Source organism: Notamacropus eugenii, chromosome 7 (genome assembly GCF_028372415.1).
Source record: "Notamacropus eugenii isolate mMacEug1 chromosome 7, mMacEug1.pri_v2, whole genome shotgun sequence".
Classification (NCBI taxonomy): domain Eukaryota; kingdom Metazoa; phylum Chordata; class Mammalia; order Diprotodontia; family Macropodidae; genus Notamacropus; species Notamacropus eugenii.
Genome location: NC_092878.1, coordinates 47,989,529 through 48,010,297, shown reverse-complemented (window position 1 = coordinate 48,010,297; position 20,769 = coordinate 47,989,529). Strand labels below are relative to the sequence as shown.

Genomic DNA, 20,769 nt, shown 5'->3' with positions numbered 1-20,769 from the left:
GGGGGAAAATGGGAAAAAAAATGAGAGCTTTGGAAGAAAGAATTGAAATGACTTGGCACAAGATATACAAAATCTTAGCCAACCAACAAACTCCCTAAAAAAGTAAATGGCTCAAAAGGAAGGCCTTGACTCCATGAGGCAACAGGAAATATTAGAACAAAGTCAGAAGGCTAGGAAAAAATATAGAAGAACATGTAAGATATCTTACAGTAAAACCAACTGGCTTGGAAAATAAATTGAGAAAAAAATTGAATCACTGGACTATCTGAATGCTGTAACCAGTAAAAGAGCCTCGTCATCATATTTCAAGAAATCTTTAGAGCTATTGTTCAGTTGTTTTTCAGCTGTGTCTGATCACTGAAGTGGTTTGACATTTCCTTCTCCAGCTCATTTTACAAATGAGGTAACTGAGGCAAACAAGGGTAAATGACTTGCCCAGAGTCACCCAGGTTATAAGTATCTGAGGTCAGGTTTGAACTTGGGTGTTTCTGACTCTAGGCCCATTTCCGTCTACTATGTCATCTAAATCTTAAAAGAAAACTGTCCAAATTTCTTAGAACCACAGGATAAAGTGGAAGTAGAAAAATTACACTTCATTACCTGAAAGAAACCTCAAAATGGGAACTCACAGGAACATTAAAAAAAAAAAAATCTAGAGCTTACCAGTAAAAAAAAAAATATTGCAAATACTCAGAAAGAAGGAATTTGAGTACGAAGGAAACATAGAATCTCACACAGTTTAGCAGCCACCACTGTAAAGGAGTGGATACCTTGCTATGTGGTATCCAGAAGGCAAATAATAGTAGCTTGTAGCCAAAAATGGCTTACCTGGCATACCGCCATAGGTGGGGGGAAATGGAATTTTAATGAAATAGAGTGCTTCCAAGCATTCCTGATGAAAAGGCCAGAGCCATGGAGAAACTTGAAATTGAAACACAAGAGTGAGAGAACCGTAAAAAAAAATAATGAACGTGAGTGAACAGTGGTAAAGGGCTAAACATGGATAAGTGGCTTCCATTGAAATACGAGATGACGAACAAATCGTCACTTATACAATATTACTTCATTGAATGTATTACTCTTTTTAGTACAGTTGACATTTCTGATAACGTAGTTCTAGTTTTTATAACCAGTGATGTTTATCCAGGAATTTTGGCATAACTGTATTCCCTTTTTAAAAAATTTCTTTATTGTATTTTTTCCCCTATAAAATAGATTGAAATCAGCTAGGGATGTGGTAACCAGAACAGGACATTCTTTGGCTTTGGGATCCCTGCACAGATATATAGGAGGAGTGGGGTCTTCTCAACACTTGAACGCTTGTATTGGCATTCTTTACACTTTGTCACAAGATGGAACTTCTCCTGATGTACGGGTAAGGTCCTTGATTTGATACCTTCATCAGAAATATGCACTTTATAGGTGCTATAAATGATTTTGTTTTCTCTAAGAGCTGACAGTTCATGGATGAATCTCAAAGTCATTTCTAGCCTTTATTTATTTATTGGGCCTTATTAAATTTAGCATCCCTCACATTGTAGTCTGCTGTGTATCTTACCATTTTTCATCAGTGATAGTACCGTTGCCTCCATTTCCAAGTTAAAATATTGAAATTATTTTTTACTTCTCTTTTCTCCTTTGCTTTCTTTTTCAGATAAGGCAAGAACACCTTTAAGTTATTCCTTCAAAAATATTTCTCGAATTCTTCCCTTCCTTTCCATTCTTTATACCACTATTCTTAAGTCTCTGCACGTATGACTTCATTCCCGGATTACTACTCTAGCCTCATAACTGAACTCTATCTCCCAGTTTTTTCCCATTCAGATCCCTCCAGCAAGTTAAATCTTGCTAAAAACACCCTTCACAATGTTACTTATCTGCATAAAAGATCCACAGTAGAGCCTTTTGGATGAAATCAGAAATTCCAGCCTGACTTTTAATTTCCACTATCAAGTAACCCTGTGATAGCTCTTTAGCTTTGCCTCCTTTGACATCTGATCTCAATCCTTTCTGATCTTTATCTTCCCTACATCCCTGCCTGTGAGCTTTCTTTTGCTTTCTTCTTCTGTTGGGATGCCCTTTCCTTCGCTACAAATTCTCATTGGCTCCCAGGTTCTAACTCAGGTCTTACCTACCATCTCTAAAATTTTATCTCATCCCAGCCTGCAATCTCTGAAGGTACTCTCACATGTATAGTCCATACGAATCCAGTACTTAATGACATACTGCCTAGTATTGTCTCATCTGCTATACTTTAATCTCTTCAAAATCAGAGACTATTTTGAATTCTTCCTTTCCTGCTCATTTGCACACTCCATTTAGTAAATGTCTAATGTGCACAAAGTAGACACTTATTAACTTTGGTTGATGAACTAAAAAAAAGAAACTTTCAAATTTTTCAGTGCCATAAAAGCAACATTTATCTTTTTAATAAGTTATCTTTGGAATTAGTAGTTGACTTTGTGATAATATAAAATGTATTTTGTTTCATAAACTTTTGAAGAATAGTACATGTGTGGAAGGGAAGTAGAACAGAAAAGGCAGCGGTTGTGAGCTTCTCTGCCTTGTGTGTCTCAGTGCTTGGGGGTAGGGCGAGAGTATCTTTAACATTTATCAAAATGGTGCTAATTGCAAGTGATTTCAAGGACTGCCGATCTGGGTTGGTTTTCTCCTACTCCTACCCTCTGTTTTGCTTCCCCCATCCCCCGGAGCCCTGTTCTGGCTCCTACCACTGTCCCTAATCCCACTGACAGCCTGTTCACTAAGACAATTCAGAAAGCAAAGCTTGAGTATGGTAACAATATGGACACCCGCATAAAAGCAAGTCAAGCAAGGGACCAGCCTGTAATAAAGAGCACAACCTACTCTGTGTAGCCTGCATAAGATGTATTCAGGGGGTCAGAGGTCACCTTGGAATAATTTCCAGCCTAGAGAGGCTGGTTAAGACTGTAGGGAGAAAGTGGAGCATAAACTGAGATCCATCTGCACCGTGCTAGAAATGTTGGATAAGTTTTTAACAGCAAATAACCCGGAGAGCAAGGTGTTCTTCATGACATTAAAGGGAGATTGTGTCCTCAACAGATTCGAGTAGTGTGTGGTAACGATCAAAAACAAACTCTTGCTAATTTCCAAATGACTTATCCAGAAGCATTTGACATCAGCAGGAAAGAGACGTAACCTGTGTATCCAGTTTGCTTGAGGCTGGAGTTTAACTTCCCTGTGTTTTGCTGTGTGATCCTTATAGCCTAGAGCTTGCCTGCATTTCGAGTGAAAGGGATTTTGATGAAATTGACCTAGGACTTGAGGTACTGAATGAAGACTTACACAAAGGCAGTACCATTTTTATGGGGTTGCTTAGAGATAGCCTAACATCAGATCATGCAAGAAAAGAATGGGATGCTGCAGAAATGCAGAAAATTAAACTTCATACATGGTATCATCTTGCTTCCCTGTAATGGTGATGTGAGGTTAATGGGGGGGGGGGGGGGGGGGAGAAGTGTTAAAAATCTTCCCTGCCCATTAATAGGCCTCAGTACCTTTTGTTAATTTCTGTTGAGGCGCTGTGTCAGAGAGTCCTGCTCTCCGCTTCTGAAAAGTGTATAAATACTCTGAGGCGAGGTGTTGTTTTGGGTTTTACTCATTGGAAATGTTTGTTTGGCCAGATGAGACTCTGGGCAGCCACTAAGGAGCCCCTGGCTTTGAAAACCCAGATGTTGGCGCTTCTCTCTCTGGTAACTACGTATGCATGGCAGACAGTTGGATCTGCCTGTTGATCCATGATGTATGTTGCTTATGGTCAGACAGTTGGAAGCCCTGTCTGTTCTTTGCTTCTCTGTATTTTCTCTGAAAGTTTCAGGATGCTGACTTTTTCCCCTGAACTAAGTGAATGATATTTGTACTGGATTAAAAGTGATTGTTGACCCCTCAAAAGTTGCTTTCCTTTTAGAAAAGCAGCTCTAAGAATGTGTACGACAGCCCCACCAGGGCATGCCAGGGTCTTTGCTGTTATATTCTCCTCCAGGAACCTTTTTACATATCTTCATTTCTTATAGCACCACTTGGATTTCCTTTAATAAAGAGAATACATCCATGTGCATGAAAACCAACCATTTATGTAGTCTTTTCACTCTTCAGGTCCGAGAAAACGCCATCCCTTAAGCTGCCTTTGTCTTGTCCTTCCTAGTGTGCAATCGCTGCATAGAAAAGTATTCATAGCTTCATTTTATATAAACATAAGTAACTTCCAAACACTTGTGTATGAACTAAAGTGAATCCGGTTTTAGAAAATCTGAACTAGTTCTGCAAATAACTGTTTTATATTTCATTTAAGATATGGAAATGTAGTTAATTGCAACTCAAGTGTTATACTTAGCGTAAAACCTCCTCCCCTACTCCTACCCCCCAGGATTGCCATGTTATTTTCAGGGCTTTCTTTTCAACATGCAACTTTCATGTGCTCTTCTTTATATATTCCTTTTTATAAGAAATCTGGAAGAGTGGGATAAAATGGAAACAAGTTTGGTATTTCAGAGTTAGATATGACAAAGTAAAACGTGCCTTCGGATAAATAAGCCTTGGAGACCATAGTATATCTGTGTCAGCAGGGAGTTTTCTTACTCTTTAATTGTTTCTGTTTAAGTTGAAAATTTTTCTCTTTCAATAAACAAAGAAAAAGAAGAATTCAAGTAAAATTCTTTTGACTGTAAGGCTTCATATTTCAGTTTCAGTCTTTAGGAGGATATAATTTTAACTACCTGGTGATGAGAAGTTGTATTGCTATATTATATTCACTTCATGGTTTTGAAAGCATTTATTCCATCAGTGGACACTGACATGAAATCATTTATATTCTAATTCTCTCTATCTTTTGTGTTTAGTGTGATGTGAAATTTTTCACTGTGTAAAAAAAATAATATGGGGTGAGAGGATTTTTGTTCTTTCTATAAGTTTGTTCAAAAGCCATTATTTAAGGTGGTTTTAAACAATAGTTGATGTAAACAATAAGTTATTAATAGAAAGTAATGTAATTTCAAATTATTTTTATGGTGATTACTATTAAGATACGCATAAACATGTGTTTCATTCTGATATACACAATTAAATTTGAGGTTAGATGGCTTTGGGGTGGGGAGCAGTGAGCTCTGTGTGCTTAGTTTAAAGAAAATAGTATGGCATTCCTTAACTTAGTTTCAAGAAAATAACCTTGAATTTCATTTTCAGACCTATCCATGATGTTCATTATTGGATGTGGGGATAAGGGGCTTTTAGAAAATCTCCTACTTCTTTAAAAATGTTTTTCTTGGATCTGTTATTTAATGGAACTACAGTATTTTTAAAATGTTATATTCTTTTGTTGTAACAGTTTGTTTTTCTCCCCTAACTTCCCAGACCTGGGCACTGCATTCTCTCTCGTTGATAATTGATTCTGCTGGTCCACTGTACCATGTCCATGTGGAATCTACCCTCTCTCTTATACTAATGCTGCTGTTGACTGTTCCGCCTACTCATGCTGAAGTTCACCAAAGTCTTGGACGATGCTTGAACGCACTTATCGCCACATTGGGCCCAGAGTTGCAAGGTCTGAACAGCTTCTTTTTAAATGATTCATTCGTAAGGTAGTGATGTTGGAACAGTTTTGAATCAGTGCACCATATAGCAAAATATTGCACAGCCTGTTCAGCAGTGTTCTCTTGACCTTTTGGCAGATCGTGTAAACTACTGTGATTTATTTTAACATTAATGTAATGTGGGAAAGCATCCAAATGGGAGATAAATAGATGGACCCCCCCAAAACTAATGTATTCATTTTAGTCTGTTCAGAGCCAAGGGAATATAGGGTTAGTGGTAGAAATGCCTTTCAACTAATGCAGCTTACATGCTAACAATTCCACTGCTGAGGTTATCTGCTAATTCCAACCCTGGCTGTTCAGGAAAAAAAAAATTTGATGTAACTTTGAGGTGATTTGACTTAAGTTCACTGATTGTTGATATCTTATTGAATAAACCCTTTATTTTTGAATGAATACTTTAATTTTTTCATAAGCCAAATAGCACAGCATCTACCCATTTTTCCCAGAATAAATTTTAGTTCAAGAATTTTGTTGTAAGTCAAAAATAAATAAATGCCTCCAGTTTTGTGCATCTTAATAATGAAGTAACATAACTCAAAACATCATGGGCCCATTTATTAGAAGATTTCTTTTTAATTTTAGGTAGCAGTACTGCCGTTTCTGCTTTACGGACATCCTGTCTCTTGGGATGTGCAGTGATGCAGGATAACCCCGATTGCCTTGTGCAAGCGCAAGCCATCTCTTGTCTTCAGCAGCTTCATATGTTTGCCCCACGTCATGTCAATTTATCTGGTCTGGTGAGCTGCCTCTGTGTGAGTATCAAATTTTAAATGTATTTTTTTCTTCTTTTATTTGAAATTTCTTAAAATTTACATTGTCATTTTTTAAATTCTCAGGAATATTTTATTAGTGTAACATTTAGCTTTCTCTAGTTCTTTTTTAAGTTTTCATATATATCTTAAACTACATTAGTCCATTTTTTAAAGATCATGCCTTCCATCTCATGCCCAAAAGCTCAGGGCTTAGATTGTTTGTTAAGCCAAATATTTGAAATATTCGTTTATTCATCAAATATTTGTCAGGTGGCTCCTATGTACAGAGCACTGTACTAGGCACTGTGGAGTCTACAAACCTATGCAAAATGTGGTACTTGTCCAAAGATCAATAAGACTAAATACATTTCAGAGAAGTCACAGCCTATCATGGGCTCAGTTTATTAATCGCTAAAATCGGGATAACGGTATTTAGACCTGCTTCACAATAAGCAATACATAATTGTAAGCTCTCATTACTTAGTTTAATAAAAATAAATGATGCCATTCCAAACAAAAAAAATTTTGGTTTGGTTTCTGAGTATGCTTTGACATTGTATCTGTTATAGCAATATACCCAGGGAATAATCAGTTATAAAACTATTCATTAAAGGAATAAAAAAATATTGGATATTATTTATATCCTTCTGAGATTTACTTTGACTCGTTTTCATGTTAAAGAAAAATATTACAAGAAACCGTGTCAAATAACCAAACTTAAGGTTTAACCAGAGAAGTGTGTTTAGTTTTATATTCTTTAACAAATCTGTGAGTTTGAAGCTGAGTAAAACACAGAATATTAGAGCTGTAAGGACCCTTAGGAACCGTCTTTCTTTACAGATAAAGTAATGGAGGAAGTTAAGTAACTTATCCGAGGTCATACAGCTATTTAATAGAAGCTGGAACTAGAACCGTGGTGCTCTGACTTCAGGTTTTGTAATTGAGTTTAATTTGTACTCTATTCAAAACTAGAAGTACGTCCCACTTCCCATTATGCCATTCTGAATTTTCCTAAGTGCTCTTATTTTTTATAAAGTTTCAACTTTATTTCTTCTTATACCAGTTTTTATAACAATGCTTATACTTAAGCAATCAAAAATATTATTGACATGGGCATTTCTTACACCAGCCTCTCTGCTTTAGCAATCCTAAATGTAACTTGTAAATTGCTTTGGCCAAAGCAGATCCTTATCTTCGGCTGATAAATCTGCCCAGGCTTGGGCAAATTGGTCTTACTGACTTGAAATCAGTACCTTGGGTGTTTGTCCTTTGTTTTCAGAGAGGACCATGACATCAGGGAAATGATGACATGACTTGCAGTTGACTTTGATTTGAGTGAGGGAGGGCTGTGCAAGTCACCAGCCTCACTTTCTCCTCCTGAGCCCTCTGGGTCCAGTGACCAGATATTCATCAGGGTGCCTGGAGATAGCCCAGGATGCAATGGGAGACCCTTGCCCTTTTAGGCTAAGACCTTTTCAGAGAACAGGCCTCTCCTCTTTAAGAAGTGAATTAAAGGTTTACCTGTTTAATGAAAAACATAACAAAACAAAACACTAGAAAATCAAGCTGGGAGGGGAAGACCCTTAGGGTTGCTGTTCCAGAGAGAAACAGTTACCATTGACATTCACTCTAAATTCACTCAAAGCCAGGAGGGCCCAAAAATACAGCCATTAAGTGAAGCTTGGCCAGGGACCCATTGTGGTTGAATGTATCTGCTTCAGAGTGAACTGGGGGGAAGGATGGAAAGGGTAGTGTGAATCAGTAGCTAAACCCATACTTAAAACCTTTTCCACCTGGAAAAAGCATAGCTTGTGCTTTTCACATTTGAACAACCATTTACAAACCCCAGTCTTAGAATAGTATTGATGAACAGTCACTGTTGGCGTTTCCAGCTTCTTTTCATGCTGGCTGTACTTGTTTTCCTTATTTGGATTTCATTTTATTTGGATATTGATTGGGGTTGCTGCCAATATGTACTTGTAAAAGCACCATAGAAATTTCTCCTTGTCTTTCTAAACTTCAAATCTAGGTTAACTTCCGATTTGCATTTCTTTTACTACTCGTTGTGGACTGCTGGACTCCATGGGATACATGAAAAGTTTATATCATCTAATATCAACTGGGCATTCATTGCTGCAAGGCAGGCCTTTTAGTCTTCCTTAATTGACTCCCTATTATACTCCCCATTGTGAATATTTCAAACCTTGTTTGTTTCCTCAAACTTCCTACATCTCCCTGTCAGCAGAGTAGGATGCCTACTAAGAAAATAGAGTCCATCACCACATCTCTTACAGGCAACCTCTTCTCCTGTTTTACAGTTCAAAACCCCTCTTTATTATCTTCCTTTCCTTTCTTTTTGGGCCAGTCTCTGGTATGAAGTGGCTCTATTTTTTACCAACACCAGCCTCATCATTTGTGCCCTTTAGGATATTTTTTCCATTGCCCTCCAGGAGCTTAACCACTTGGATCACCCCCTTTTGCTCATCTTTAGTCTCTCCTTATTGACTAGGTCATTTCCTATAAACTACAAATACATTCTCATCTCACCTATACTTTAAAAAAAAAATCAGCCTTCTTTCTACTCTGCCTCCCCATCAAGATATTATTCTATATCCTTCTGCTCTTTCCTATCCAAGTACACAGAAAAGGCCATCTGCTCTCCTCGAGTTCTCATCCTGACCAACCACTCACTTCTCTTTCCTCAGTCTTTGTACTTTCTATCACTACTCACTAAAGTTACTGGCATCTCTTAATTCCTTAATCTAATGACGTTTTCTTGGTCTTTATTCGTCTTGATCTTTTTCAGATTTGGGCACTGTTGCCCACTCCCTTACCTTACACATTCTCTCCTCCTCCTGTTGCTTTGCTGCCTTTCTCACTTAGATGTATACTCCTCGTTCACGCTTATTATTTTTTCCCGTACTGCTACAGTAAATTCCTAACTTGCCTCCCTGCCACTAGTTTCTGCCTTCTCCAGCCTTTCCTCCAAACAGTGGCCAAGATAATCTTCTGAAAGCATGGATTCCATTAATCAACTCAAAAATATCCAGTGACTCCTTGTATACTCTCAAGGATAAAATACAAAATCTGAAGCCTCATATTTAACGTGTTCATAGTCTGGTTCTAGCCTGCCTTCTCAGACATTTCATATTACATATCTTTATACGTTTTCTGCTTTCCCAGTTCCCGAATTTCCCATTGTTAGTGCTCTCTCCCTCTTCACATTACTGTACATTTATTTGAATGCTTTATCTCAGCAGTAGAATTTGCACTAAAAGCTCTGAGCTTGTTAAGTGTTACCTTTCAGAATTTTGCCTTTGTATACCAAGCATCTAACTCAGTATCTTACACATGGCAGGTGCTTAGCAAAAAAACCTTTTTTAATTGAAGTGGGTTGAATCTATGAACTATTATAATGCCCTTTTAAATCTACCATTGAATTCCTTTACATAGGAGAGACAATTCAGAAATGCATAGTTAAACCAAATACTTCGACAGCCAAGACCCAACCGTGCTCAGTTCTTTTCACATGAGTGTATGTATCTATGTGCAGAGGAGTGTTATATGAAAAGATGAATCAGCTATGCTGTCATCAATGAGTTTACACTCTAATTCTTTTTTGACCTTTTCCAGCTAGAGAAAAGATAACAAGACTACTGACGCTGTCAGATTTTTACTATATTTAATATTTACCATATTTACATAGTTAATATTTACATTTAGAAATATTGAGAAAAATCCAAGTTGAAAGTCTGAATGCCTGATATTTCTCCTTTTTCTTAAAACTGTTTTTTTACGTTTTCAGAAATTGTGCCCAAAATCTGTTGTACTTTTAACTTTGTTTTATTAAGTATTTTAAAAGGTCATTCTTTAATTTGTTGTTATGGTTTTCAATCAAGGCGTGATTGGTAGTGGACTTGCTATTTTTCAAGTTGTGTTAGTGATATAACAGTTATTGGATATCAGTTGGAGCAAATTACATTACTTTCTTGTTGAAGGACATTATCTCAGGTTTTATTTTCGTCAGGTAAAAGAAAAATTGTACTTGTCCTGCTTGTTTCCTAAAGAGAAGAACTAGAAGCAATGAATGGAAATAGTGGAGATGAAAATGTAGATAAATTTAGATTAATGTCAGGAAAAACTTCCAATAATTAGAGATATCCAAAAAGTAGAATGCGCTGCCTGGGGAGATGGTAGGTTTTTCCCCTTCACCTGAAGTCTTCACGAAAAGTGGTCCTTGTGACAGCTCAGTCAGTCATTCTGATCCCTTGTGACTTTGCAAGTCTATGATTCTGTGAAATTTTTTATGTTTTATATTTATGTCTGACTTGCTATTCAGAATACCTTCCATCCACCGTGAGGGAGAATATCCTTTTAAATAAATAATATTTAACCTTCATTCTCAGTCAGCATACTAGCAATTTTAAAATTTGTTTTTAATTGTAATAAATGTATAGTTTACTCTTGGTTACACAAAACCACTAAATGTCATTTGCTGGACATTCTGGCAACATTCATACCTCCGCAGAACCTTGTTTGATCTACTTTAGCTAGTGAGGCTTCACCCAGAAACTCAAACTTTGCAAACACGTAGTTCTTCTACATTTTCCTGTTAATTTGGTAAGTTTATTTTGCGTTATTCAAATTTCCTGTTGGTTGAGTATTTTCAAGATGTTTTACATTTTGATATGATGAAGTCTGAATAAATAATTTGTGGGATATTTTTGAGATGTGGCTAAGCAAATTTGAATGATATTCAATAACATTTGTATTCAGTATTGTCAACATCATCCTGGTGTTTATCTTTTGGTTTTGTCATGACCAGTTTATCATTTGTTTTTGTACAGGAGATCTTGTTGGATAATTCTGTGTTGGTAGGTCCCTGACCCTTGACTCCTAAGTTTTTGGAGAGTTTGAAGTGCTGTTTGTGTTGGGTTTTTGTTGTAATTGTTCTTGTTTTTCCTGGCACCTCTTTGTTCAACTAATTGTTAATGCAAAATGTGATCATGTGCAGCATGCTTTATGGTGTTTGTTCCATGGCACCCTAAAGAAGCCCTTCCCCCTTTGTCGGCTGGGACACTTGCTCTTTTTATCCATTTAATTTTGCATCACTTTGACTTTATGTATTCATTGCAATAAAGAAATGGGGTGGTTTGTTTGTGTATTTTGCTTGCTTTGTTTGTTTGCCGTAGCCCCTTTTCTTCCTGTTACCACTTTACATGCTAGAGAATGATGTAGAAATGTGAAACCTTCTTAGTTGCATCATGTGCCAGCCTGACTTGGGATGATCTTTTCTCATTACCTGGCAGGCACTTTAAGCATGCCCACATTGGGAAATTAAATATTAAACAGTAAGCGTTGCATTGGTCTTGTTTGTACGTTTAAACTCCAACTTGCTAGAGACAGAGGCAGTTTTAAAGATTTAAAGTATATTTTCTTAAGTGCGTAAGTAATCCTAGGCATGAAAAGAATTATTTTGTTTGTTTTTCAACATTTTTATTAGCTCTTGAACTAAATTTCTTTGAACTTATATCTGAAATATATGACTGGCATGGTATTACTTTTAAGATTTTTTTGCAAAAGAGAATTCACTCTGCTGGAGTATTGGCTCATACTTATCCTATCATTTTCTAAAAAGTTCTGGGGAAATGCTTTCATTTTGATAATCTTTTTTTTTTTTTAGTTTTCTTTACAATTATTTTCTCTCTTCTTGAATTTTAGAGCCAGTAGTTCCATGCTTAATACTTGTGCCAATCTAAAGCATTTTCCCCCCAAAGCAGTTACTGCCTAACATTCTTCTGCCGTGCAGAGTGCCGGACACCATCTACAACCAATTCACCCGCCCTGCCAACAGCGTCCCCAAGGAACCCTGCAGGAATTGTGCTCATGCTTCCTAGATTTTGCTTTGAGAACCAACATTCAAAGAGACATTTTAAATGTTTTTAAATATGAGTACTATGGTTACATTAAAATAAGGTTTTTTTTATTCAGATACTATTATTTTAAATAATTTAATAAAATTTAAATTTAAAAAACTTATTATTAAAATAAGTATGACTCTTTTTACTCTGTCCCATCCACTCATGGATTCGCCCAAATTAAAAGCCATTTCTATTACTGAAAGCCTCAGAATGAGTAAGAATTAATCATTTCAGATGTATTTAAATTATCCTTTGTTATTTGCTAGCCACATTGTAACAATGCTTACATAGTCCTGCATAATGAAGAATAAGAAATTTAGTTCTGTGATTGAAGTGGAAATATTTGGAAGCTGGTTACCAAGCTGCTAGCATCTCTTTAGCTACCTGACCCTTTCTTCTTTGAAAAGATATAGCCTTATTGTGCTTTTAGGTTAAAAATACCTCTGCCTTTCTTTGAAAATGAATTTTCCATCTACACACTAATTTATCATTTTTTAAAAAATTAATTGCTCGCTTCTGAATATTATATTGGACAATATCTAAAGTATCTTAGAAGTGAGCTTGTCTGTTAAAAAGCGTCTTTTAAAAAATACTTAAGCAGATAATATTAAAATGAATAGATATCAGGGCAGTCAGCATACACTGGACAAGAAGAAAAATAACGACTTAAATAAACAGCAAACAATTTTCTTACCTCTTTTTTTCTACTCCTTTTTGGTTTTAACTGTTTTAGTCGTGAGTTCTTTGTAAATTGTTGTTTTCTTGAATTTGTTCTGCCTCTCCAAGTAGTTTTATTATTCTGAATGTTGTATACTTATTACGTATTATATACTGAAATATAGTCACAAATTCTAAAGCTGCTTCCAAAAAGTATAAGTAGTGCAAGTTAGCATTGCATTTTCCAGCCTTAGGAATATTGAATATCACATTCTTACGTTTAGCACAGTAGTGTGGAAGGGTTAGTTGAAGTAAACCAGACCAAGGTTGTACCACCAAGAATTTAAGCCTGCTCATTCGCTGTGTGTTGGGTTTTTTTAGGTGAATCTCTGTAGCTCCTACTTGTTACTGAGAAGAGCAGTGCTCGCTTGTTTACGGCAGATTGTGCAAAGGGAGGCAGCGGAGGTTTCCGAACATGCTGTTGTTCTTGCTAAGGACAGCAGAGAAGACTTCATTCCAGGTAACGTCTTTTTCCCACATGATACATTAGTGAGTGAGTATCCTATATAATCTTAAGTTCAAATTTGTTTCTATTTTTAAATTATCTATACATGATCAAATGCTTTTTAACAAACTAGTTTCTAGTTCTTAGCCTAAAACAATCACGAAAAGCAATTACTATCAGAATCTCCATCAGGAACGTCTAACAAATATGTAAATGATAAAAGACCTTAGTTGGGTTTTTTTAAAGTGCTTTTGGATTTTGGGGTTCAGTTTAAAAATGTAGCTGGTTTTATTGGCCCCTGGAGTTAAGTTTAAAAATATGTAATCCTCTCTTTTGAAGCAGTGATGTGAGAGAATTGGATTTCCAGATAAATTATCAGACAACTTAGCCGGAAAATAGTCCAAAGAACTTCGATTTCTGTGTTGTGCTAGAATCTTTAAAGTGCCTTCACATTTCTTTATAGGACACAGACTTTTCACTAACCTTCCCATCTTTGCTTATATCAGAGCTGTAATGCATTAGAACACCAGTAACAGTCTTTAATACATAATAAATTTGTCATATATTATGTTGCCATTTCATTTTCTAACCAAAGCCCTCGTTCCAATTTGAATTCACTTAAACCTGACGGTGCCCGTTTGTTTTTCTAGTACAGGTTCTTCCACGACAGAACACAAGAGTTATTAGATAATCTTTCTATGACCCTTACTAAATTTGCTGTTTTTACCCAGAAAGGTGTATTCTTTTACCTAAATTTATTTTTTAAACTTTATTAATGAATTGATTTTAGTTTTCAACATTCACTTCCACAGGATTTTGAATTCCAGATTTTCTCCCCATATTTTCCCTCCTCCCACCCCAAGGCAGCATGCATTTTGATTACCCCTTCCCCCAATCTACCCTCCCTTCTATCACATACACCCCTTTCTCTTATCCATCCCCTTCCCCTCTCCTTTCCTGTAGGGCAAAATAGATTTCTGTATCCCATTGCCTATGTATCTTATGTCCCATTGCATGTAAAAACAGTTTTTACATTTGTTTTTAAAACTTTGAGTCCCACGTTCTCTCTCTTCCTCCCTCTCCACTCACCCACTTTGAGAATGCAAGCATTTTGATACAGGTTATGCATGTGTAGTCATACAGAACATTTCCATAATCGTCATGTTCTGAAAGACTATATTTCTCTCAACCCTGTCCTGCCCTGCATTTATTCTGTTCTCTCTTTTGACCCTGTCCCTCCTCAAAAGTGATTACCCCCTCCTCCTATTTGTCTTCTCTTCTATTATCTCCCCTGTCACCCCCCTTATTCCTTTCCCCACCACTTTCCTGTAGGGTAAGATAGATTTTTCATACCCAATTGAGTGTGTATGTTATTCTCTCCTTAAGCCAAATCCAGTGAGAGTAAGGTTCACTCATTCCCTCTTACCTCACCTAAATTTACAAAAGCTCACTGCCAGATTATACTGCAGCTCCCATCTAGTCAGACAATATACTATTGATAGTATATTTTACATTTATTTCTCACTGGTGAAATTCCAAGAACTACTGAATATATCCTTCAGTAAAATAACAAAGCACATTTTCTCATTCAGAATATACACAATCTTAGATCATGTCATGATAGAAGCTAATAATAAAAAAAACACATAATTTCTACTATGTCAGCAAAGCAAATGGGGATACTACCCAAGTTCCTTTATAATCCCTAGAATTTAAAATCCTGCCCCTCATCAAACATTTCTAAAGTCCTTACTATGCGTAAGCCATCATGTTAGGTATTGGGGTTTAAAGATAATTGAAATAGTTGGTACTTCAAGAAGAAATTTATTCAGGATTTACTCAAGATATAAAACAAAAACCAATAAATTTAATATTCAGTGCTAAACATAAGTTATGCCATATATAGATAAATAGAATTCAGACAAAGCATCTTGGAATATTTTAAGAGGGTATAACATTTTGAGCTGGTGGTGTTAGGGACGCTGTCTGGAGAAGATGGTGCCTGATTTAAATTTTGACTGAAAATAAAATTCTGAAAGACAAATTAGAAAGGAGTACATTCTAGGTGTGGAAGATGAATGCAGAAAGATAGAAAATGATATATTTAGTTTATGGAACAATTAATAGTCCAGTTTGGAGAGAATATAGAGAATAAATGGGATAGTGTGAAAGAGAAACAGAAAAGCAGATTGGAACTAGGTTGTGGAAGGTCTTAAATGATGGACTAAGAAGTTTCTTTTGTCCTCAAGGCAATAGTGAGTCACTTAAGGTTTTTGAGCAAAAGAATGATATGATCAGACCTCTGCCTTAGGAGTATTTTAAAAGCTAGAGAGGAGAGGGACTACAGGCAGAATGACCACTTAAGAGACTGTAATATCATTGTCAGCAGAAAAAAAGATGGTAGATGCAAGAGATGTTGTGGGTACAGAAACAGATTTAGAGAAAGAAGAAAGAATAAAATACAATTTTGTCATTTCAAATTTAGTTAAATACAACAGAAACTGGAAAGTTTTCAGTGGAGGAAGCTTTTGGATAGTTCACTTTTGGACATTTTGAATTTAAGGTACCAGCAAGATTCTACCCCAAAAACATCTATGAAGAGGTTAGAAATACACCTGGAATTTAAGAGGGTAGTCTGAAAGGACTAATGTGTTCTTAAGCTGTATTAAGCGAGGCATGGGTTCTAAGACTAAGGAGATAACCACATCTTGAGTGTTGTTTTGTAACGAAAGCACTGGTAAGTTAAAAAATATCCAGAAGAGAATAAAGTGGTCAAGATCCTTGAGATTATGGTACATGATTATCAGTTAAAAGAATTAGTTATTGTTTAGCCTGAAAATGAGAGGACTTAACTGTCTTCAGATATTGGAAGATAGAAAGTAAGACTAGATGTAAAAATTTCTTATTACTCTGCATAACACTGCACACTATAGGACTGAGTAGTAAATAACTGAGGGAATTAGCTCTACCCAAATTCTTTCAAGAACTAAGAAATACCACGCAAACTCCACCATGTGTCTTGGGAAAAAAGATACGCAGAAGGAAAATGTTGACCATGTCTAGAAGCCACTTTGGCCTGTGCCCTGGAGTTCCTGGGTCTAAATTAACCCCAGCCTTTGTGGTTGTGAGGCAAGGAGCAATAACTATCCATCACCTCTCATCCTCCTGCCTTTTTATGTTAAGGAACAGTAGTTTTTAAGTCCTTTCATTGCCTACTTTCCATTTTAAATATTGACACAGACCCATCAAATATAAAAGTATGTCCCTATTGTTGTGATAAAGCTTTGCTTTGAACTGATTCCCATTATTTTACATATTGTTCTGAGTACTCAAACTCTTGAAGGGATTGTTTTCCTCAATGGTTATGACTGACCCATAAGCCTTTTTTTAGATGTAAATTGGGTACTCAGACAAAGATTTAACCTCTTTTAACACTCGAAACTGTGAACTATGAAGTGCCTGAGTCAATAGGGGGAACCCTGTGTCTTCCCAGGAGATGATTCCCTTATTCTAGAGGACTGTCATTAAATACAAGCCCAGAGAGCCCACCTGAGCCTAGGGAGTCTGAATTCCTGACCCCAAAATCTCATCTGACCTATCCTTCACCCCATGTACAACCATAGCTGCAGAGCCTATTTAGAACCATGGGGAATTGCCTGGCCCCAGAACAGTATTGTCTCTTTCCGATGTCCCATTAGAAGTGAAAGACCCAGGTAGAGGGGCATCCACATCCTTTCTCATCCCCATGCTGAACAAAACCTAAAGAATTCCTTGTCCCTTTTGCCCCAGCTCATTGAAAAGTAATTGAGATTTCCACTTCTAAGCTGGTTGTGGGCCTCCCAGAAGATCTCGGTTCTACTTTTCAGAAAGCATTTCAACTATTATGACCTCCACCCTATGGAAACTATGGAAAATACTTCTGGAGGCCCCTGCTCCAACATCATCACCATTAATTAGATTACAGTAAGAAATTCCACTCTTACGCTCTCCTGAAAACCCTAAGAAACATCATACCACATGTACAAAAAGATTTATAGCAACATTCTTTGTGGTGGCCAAAAACTGGAAATCAAGGGGATGCCCATCAATTGGGGAATGGCTGAATAAATTATGGTATATGAATGTAGTGGAATACTATTGTAATGATGAACAGGAAGACTTCAGAGAGGCCTGGAAGGACTTATATGATCTGATGCTGAGTGAAAGGAGCAGAACCAGGAGAGCTTTGTACACAGCAACAACCACAGTGTGTGAGGATTTTTTCTGGTAGACTTAGAATTTCATTGCAATGCAAGGACTTAAAAAATTCCCAGTGGTCTTTTAAGGCAAAATGCCTTCCATATCAACCGCAGAACGGAGCAGATCATTTTCTTTTGTATTACGTTTGGTTTGTTATATGATTTCTCCCAGGCATTTTAATTCTTCTATACTATGCTATGGTGAAAATGTATTTAATAGGAATGTATGTGTAGAACCTATCTAAAATTGTACGCTGTCTTGGGGAAGGAGGGAGGAGGTGGAGGAAAGGAGGGAGGGAAAGAAAAAATCTAGGTTGTATGGTAGTGATTGTGGAACAGTGAAAATAAATAAAATAAAGTAAAATTTAAAGAAAAAGAAACATCATAGCCAAAACCTCGAGCTTCCAGATCCAAGGAAAAGTACTCCAAACAGCCATAAAGTAAGACTTAAAGTACTCGGGAACCACGATCAGCATCACGTAAGACTTGGCAGCTGCCGTTCTCGCAAGAGGAGAGCGTGAAGTGTAATATTCCAAAAGATAAAGAGTTACAACCAGGGAAAAAGAAACATAGAAAAGTACAAACATTTGATTCTTTGGAAGGGATTGTGAGATGATGAATCCTTTACCTGCTAATAATGGGAGAATAAACAGTTTTCCTCTCAGAGCTGTATGGTCTTTAAGAGTCATACAGAGCCTGAAATAATACAGTACACACAAACATACACACACACACATACAGTACACACAAAGACACCCACACACACTCAGACACGCACACACACACCCCCAAAGGAAAGGAAATCATCACAGATAAAGGATAATGGAACACCTTCACATACACAAAGAGCATGGTATAGAAATACATTGAGCTCAGTAGACAAGTTGGCAAAGAGGCTGGTGGATATTATGAGGAAGTTCAAAATAGGAAAGAGAATTATCCTAAGCAAAATGACTGGAACATTGTGGGGAGAATAAAGGGAAGGTTAAGAGGAAGGAAAAATATTGATTTTAAATCTGTGGTCAAGTTCAGATGTGCAATCAGTTGGAAGGGCAGCTATATGGTGAAGTGGATGGAGTGGCAGGCCTAGAGTCAAGGAAACTCATATTCCTGATTCAAATGTGACCTTAGACTCTTACTAGCTGTGGGACCCTGGGCAAGACACTCATCCCTGTTGGCCTCAGTTTCCTCGTCTGTAAAATGAGATGGAGAAGAAAATGGCAAACCACTCCAGTGTCTTTGCCAAGAAGATCCTAAACAAGAGGTCACAGCGAGTAGGACATGACTGAACGACAATAATCATTTGGGAAATGACTGAACTAATTATGGTACATGAATGTAAAAAATAATAGCACAGAATAATAATAAGCTTTAAAAAATAAAGTGACAGTTCCAGAGTCAAGTGGAAAGTACCAGGAAAGTAATTTATACTCTAAATAAAGATTGTAAAAACAACCAAAAGGAGCAGCCAACATTGGAAAAGAGTAGGAGGAAATGATGTGTCTTCAAGAGAAAGTCCAGGGTACAAGGTAGACATCTGTACAGATGGTGGTAAGTGCATGTCATGTAATAGGATGAATACAGAGAGGGATGGAGTGGAATAAGCAAAGACAAGTAAATGATATATGTGATACTAAAACAATGTAAATTGAAAGAACAAGAACCAAAGAATAATAAAAAGCAAATGGTGGAAAATTACAAAGAAGCATGACGCAAAGAAGAGATATGAGCAAATATCCCTCCCACTTCTTCGCAGAGGTGAGAGATTCATGAGTATAGAACACTGCATTTATTTTGAGACTTCTTCAATGTTTTGATCAGTTTAAGTGTTTTTTTTTCTTTAGTTATATTAGATGGTTTACTGGGTGAGTTGGAGCAATAGTAGGAGAAATTTTGGATATATAAAAATAAAATGTATGAATATTTTTAAAATAAATGTTTATTGAAACGAAAGTCCATTATAAAATAAGACATAACTGATCGATACATATTTAGACTATAAAAGGGGCATTCTTCAATGATAGTACTCAAAAATAGCTCTGCAGGATCTGTTGGTCCAGCTCAAAACATCAGCCAGCTAAAATAAACCCCAGTAAATGAGCCACAGTAATTGAAAACTTGATTTTGCCAAGACTTATGTAAATAATATTTGAATAATTCTGAATGTGTGATATAGCAGTTTTGTTTTCTGTATTACTCAGATCATGGATTTTCTTCTTATCAGATGCTAATATCCGGGAAGTGGGCCTTGAGGGGGCCTTGCTGAACTTACTGGACAAAGAGTCTGATCAGAGGTTGTGCCAGGATATCAGAGAGACCCTGAGTCATATGATCACATCAATGGCTGTGGAAAAGCTTTCTTTTTGGCTAAAACTCTGTAAAGATGTCCTTGCTTCATCAGCTGGTAAGTAAGACATTCTCATTGCGATTACGAAAACAAATATAATATAGATATTCAAGGGGTTCTCACTGAAAATTTAAGACTCCTTATTGTGCTATTTTATGTATTGTGTTAGGGTGAATATATTGGCCATACTCATAAAATGAGAGGTTCTGAGCTTTTAAATTTTTTTCTTTCATATTAAAATCATTTTCAAGTGTACAAAACCCTATGCTTAAATTGTGATAAAGTATTTTTGACTTTATAGCCGAGTATGGCTCAGGATGCTGTAGCATTGCTTAGACTATTCCTAAAAGCGTGGCTGTACGTATGTCCAGCATTGTCTCTGTCCACATAATTATAATAAGTACAGGGATTGACTAACCAATAAATATTGAGAAAGCTGCAGTCAAGTAAATCTTCAGAATAAATAGCACATGGATGATCCCAGTTTCTGTTTCTTCGGGCCTAATAGTGGCAGTGGTAACTGTCAGTATTGCTATTTACCTAATGTATTATCTGATAGAATAAAAGTCAAAGGAGTTAAATTCATTTTTAAAATTCTGTTGATACATTTTCTTTTGTTTGAACAGATTAAAGCAAAGTCCTTTACAAAATACATTTCTCAACAAAAAAAATTACATTATTTGTTTAAAAGGAATAAGTTCTTTAACTTTGTCCTTATA

General features: G+C 36.5%; 1 protein-coding gene across 5 annotated transcripts in view; it reads left to right on the top strand.

The window, feature by feature from the left end:
* The window catches only part of HEATR5A (HEAT repeat containing 5A), a 191,993-nt gene that overhangs the window by 105,372 nt on the left and 65,852 nt on the right, over positions 1-20,769 (top strand). For 4 of the 5 annotated variants that reach the window (XM_072622526.1, XM_072622524.1, XM_072622523.1 and 1 more), the window contains exons 19-24: positions 1,216-1,375; positions 5,389-5,578; positions 6,213-6,382; positions 11,230-11,256; positions 13,342-13,480; positions 19,928-20,107. In XM_072622526.1, coding sequence (XP_072478627.1) covers positions 1,216-1,375; positions 5,389-5,578; positions 6,213-6,382; positions 11,230-11,256; positions 13,342-13,480; positions 19,928-20,107 — 866 coding nt within the window. The remainder of the gene's footprint in view (positions 1-1,215; positions 1,376-5,388; positions 5,579-6,212; positions 6,383-11,229; positions 11,257-13,341; positions 13,481-19,927; positions 20,108-20,769) is intronic. The other variant, XM_072622525.1, reaches the window with a different exon arrangement.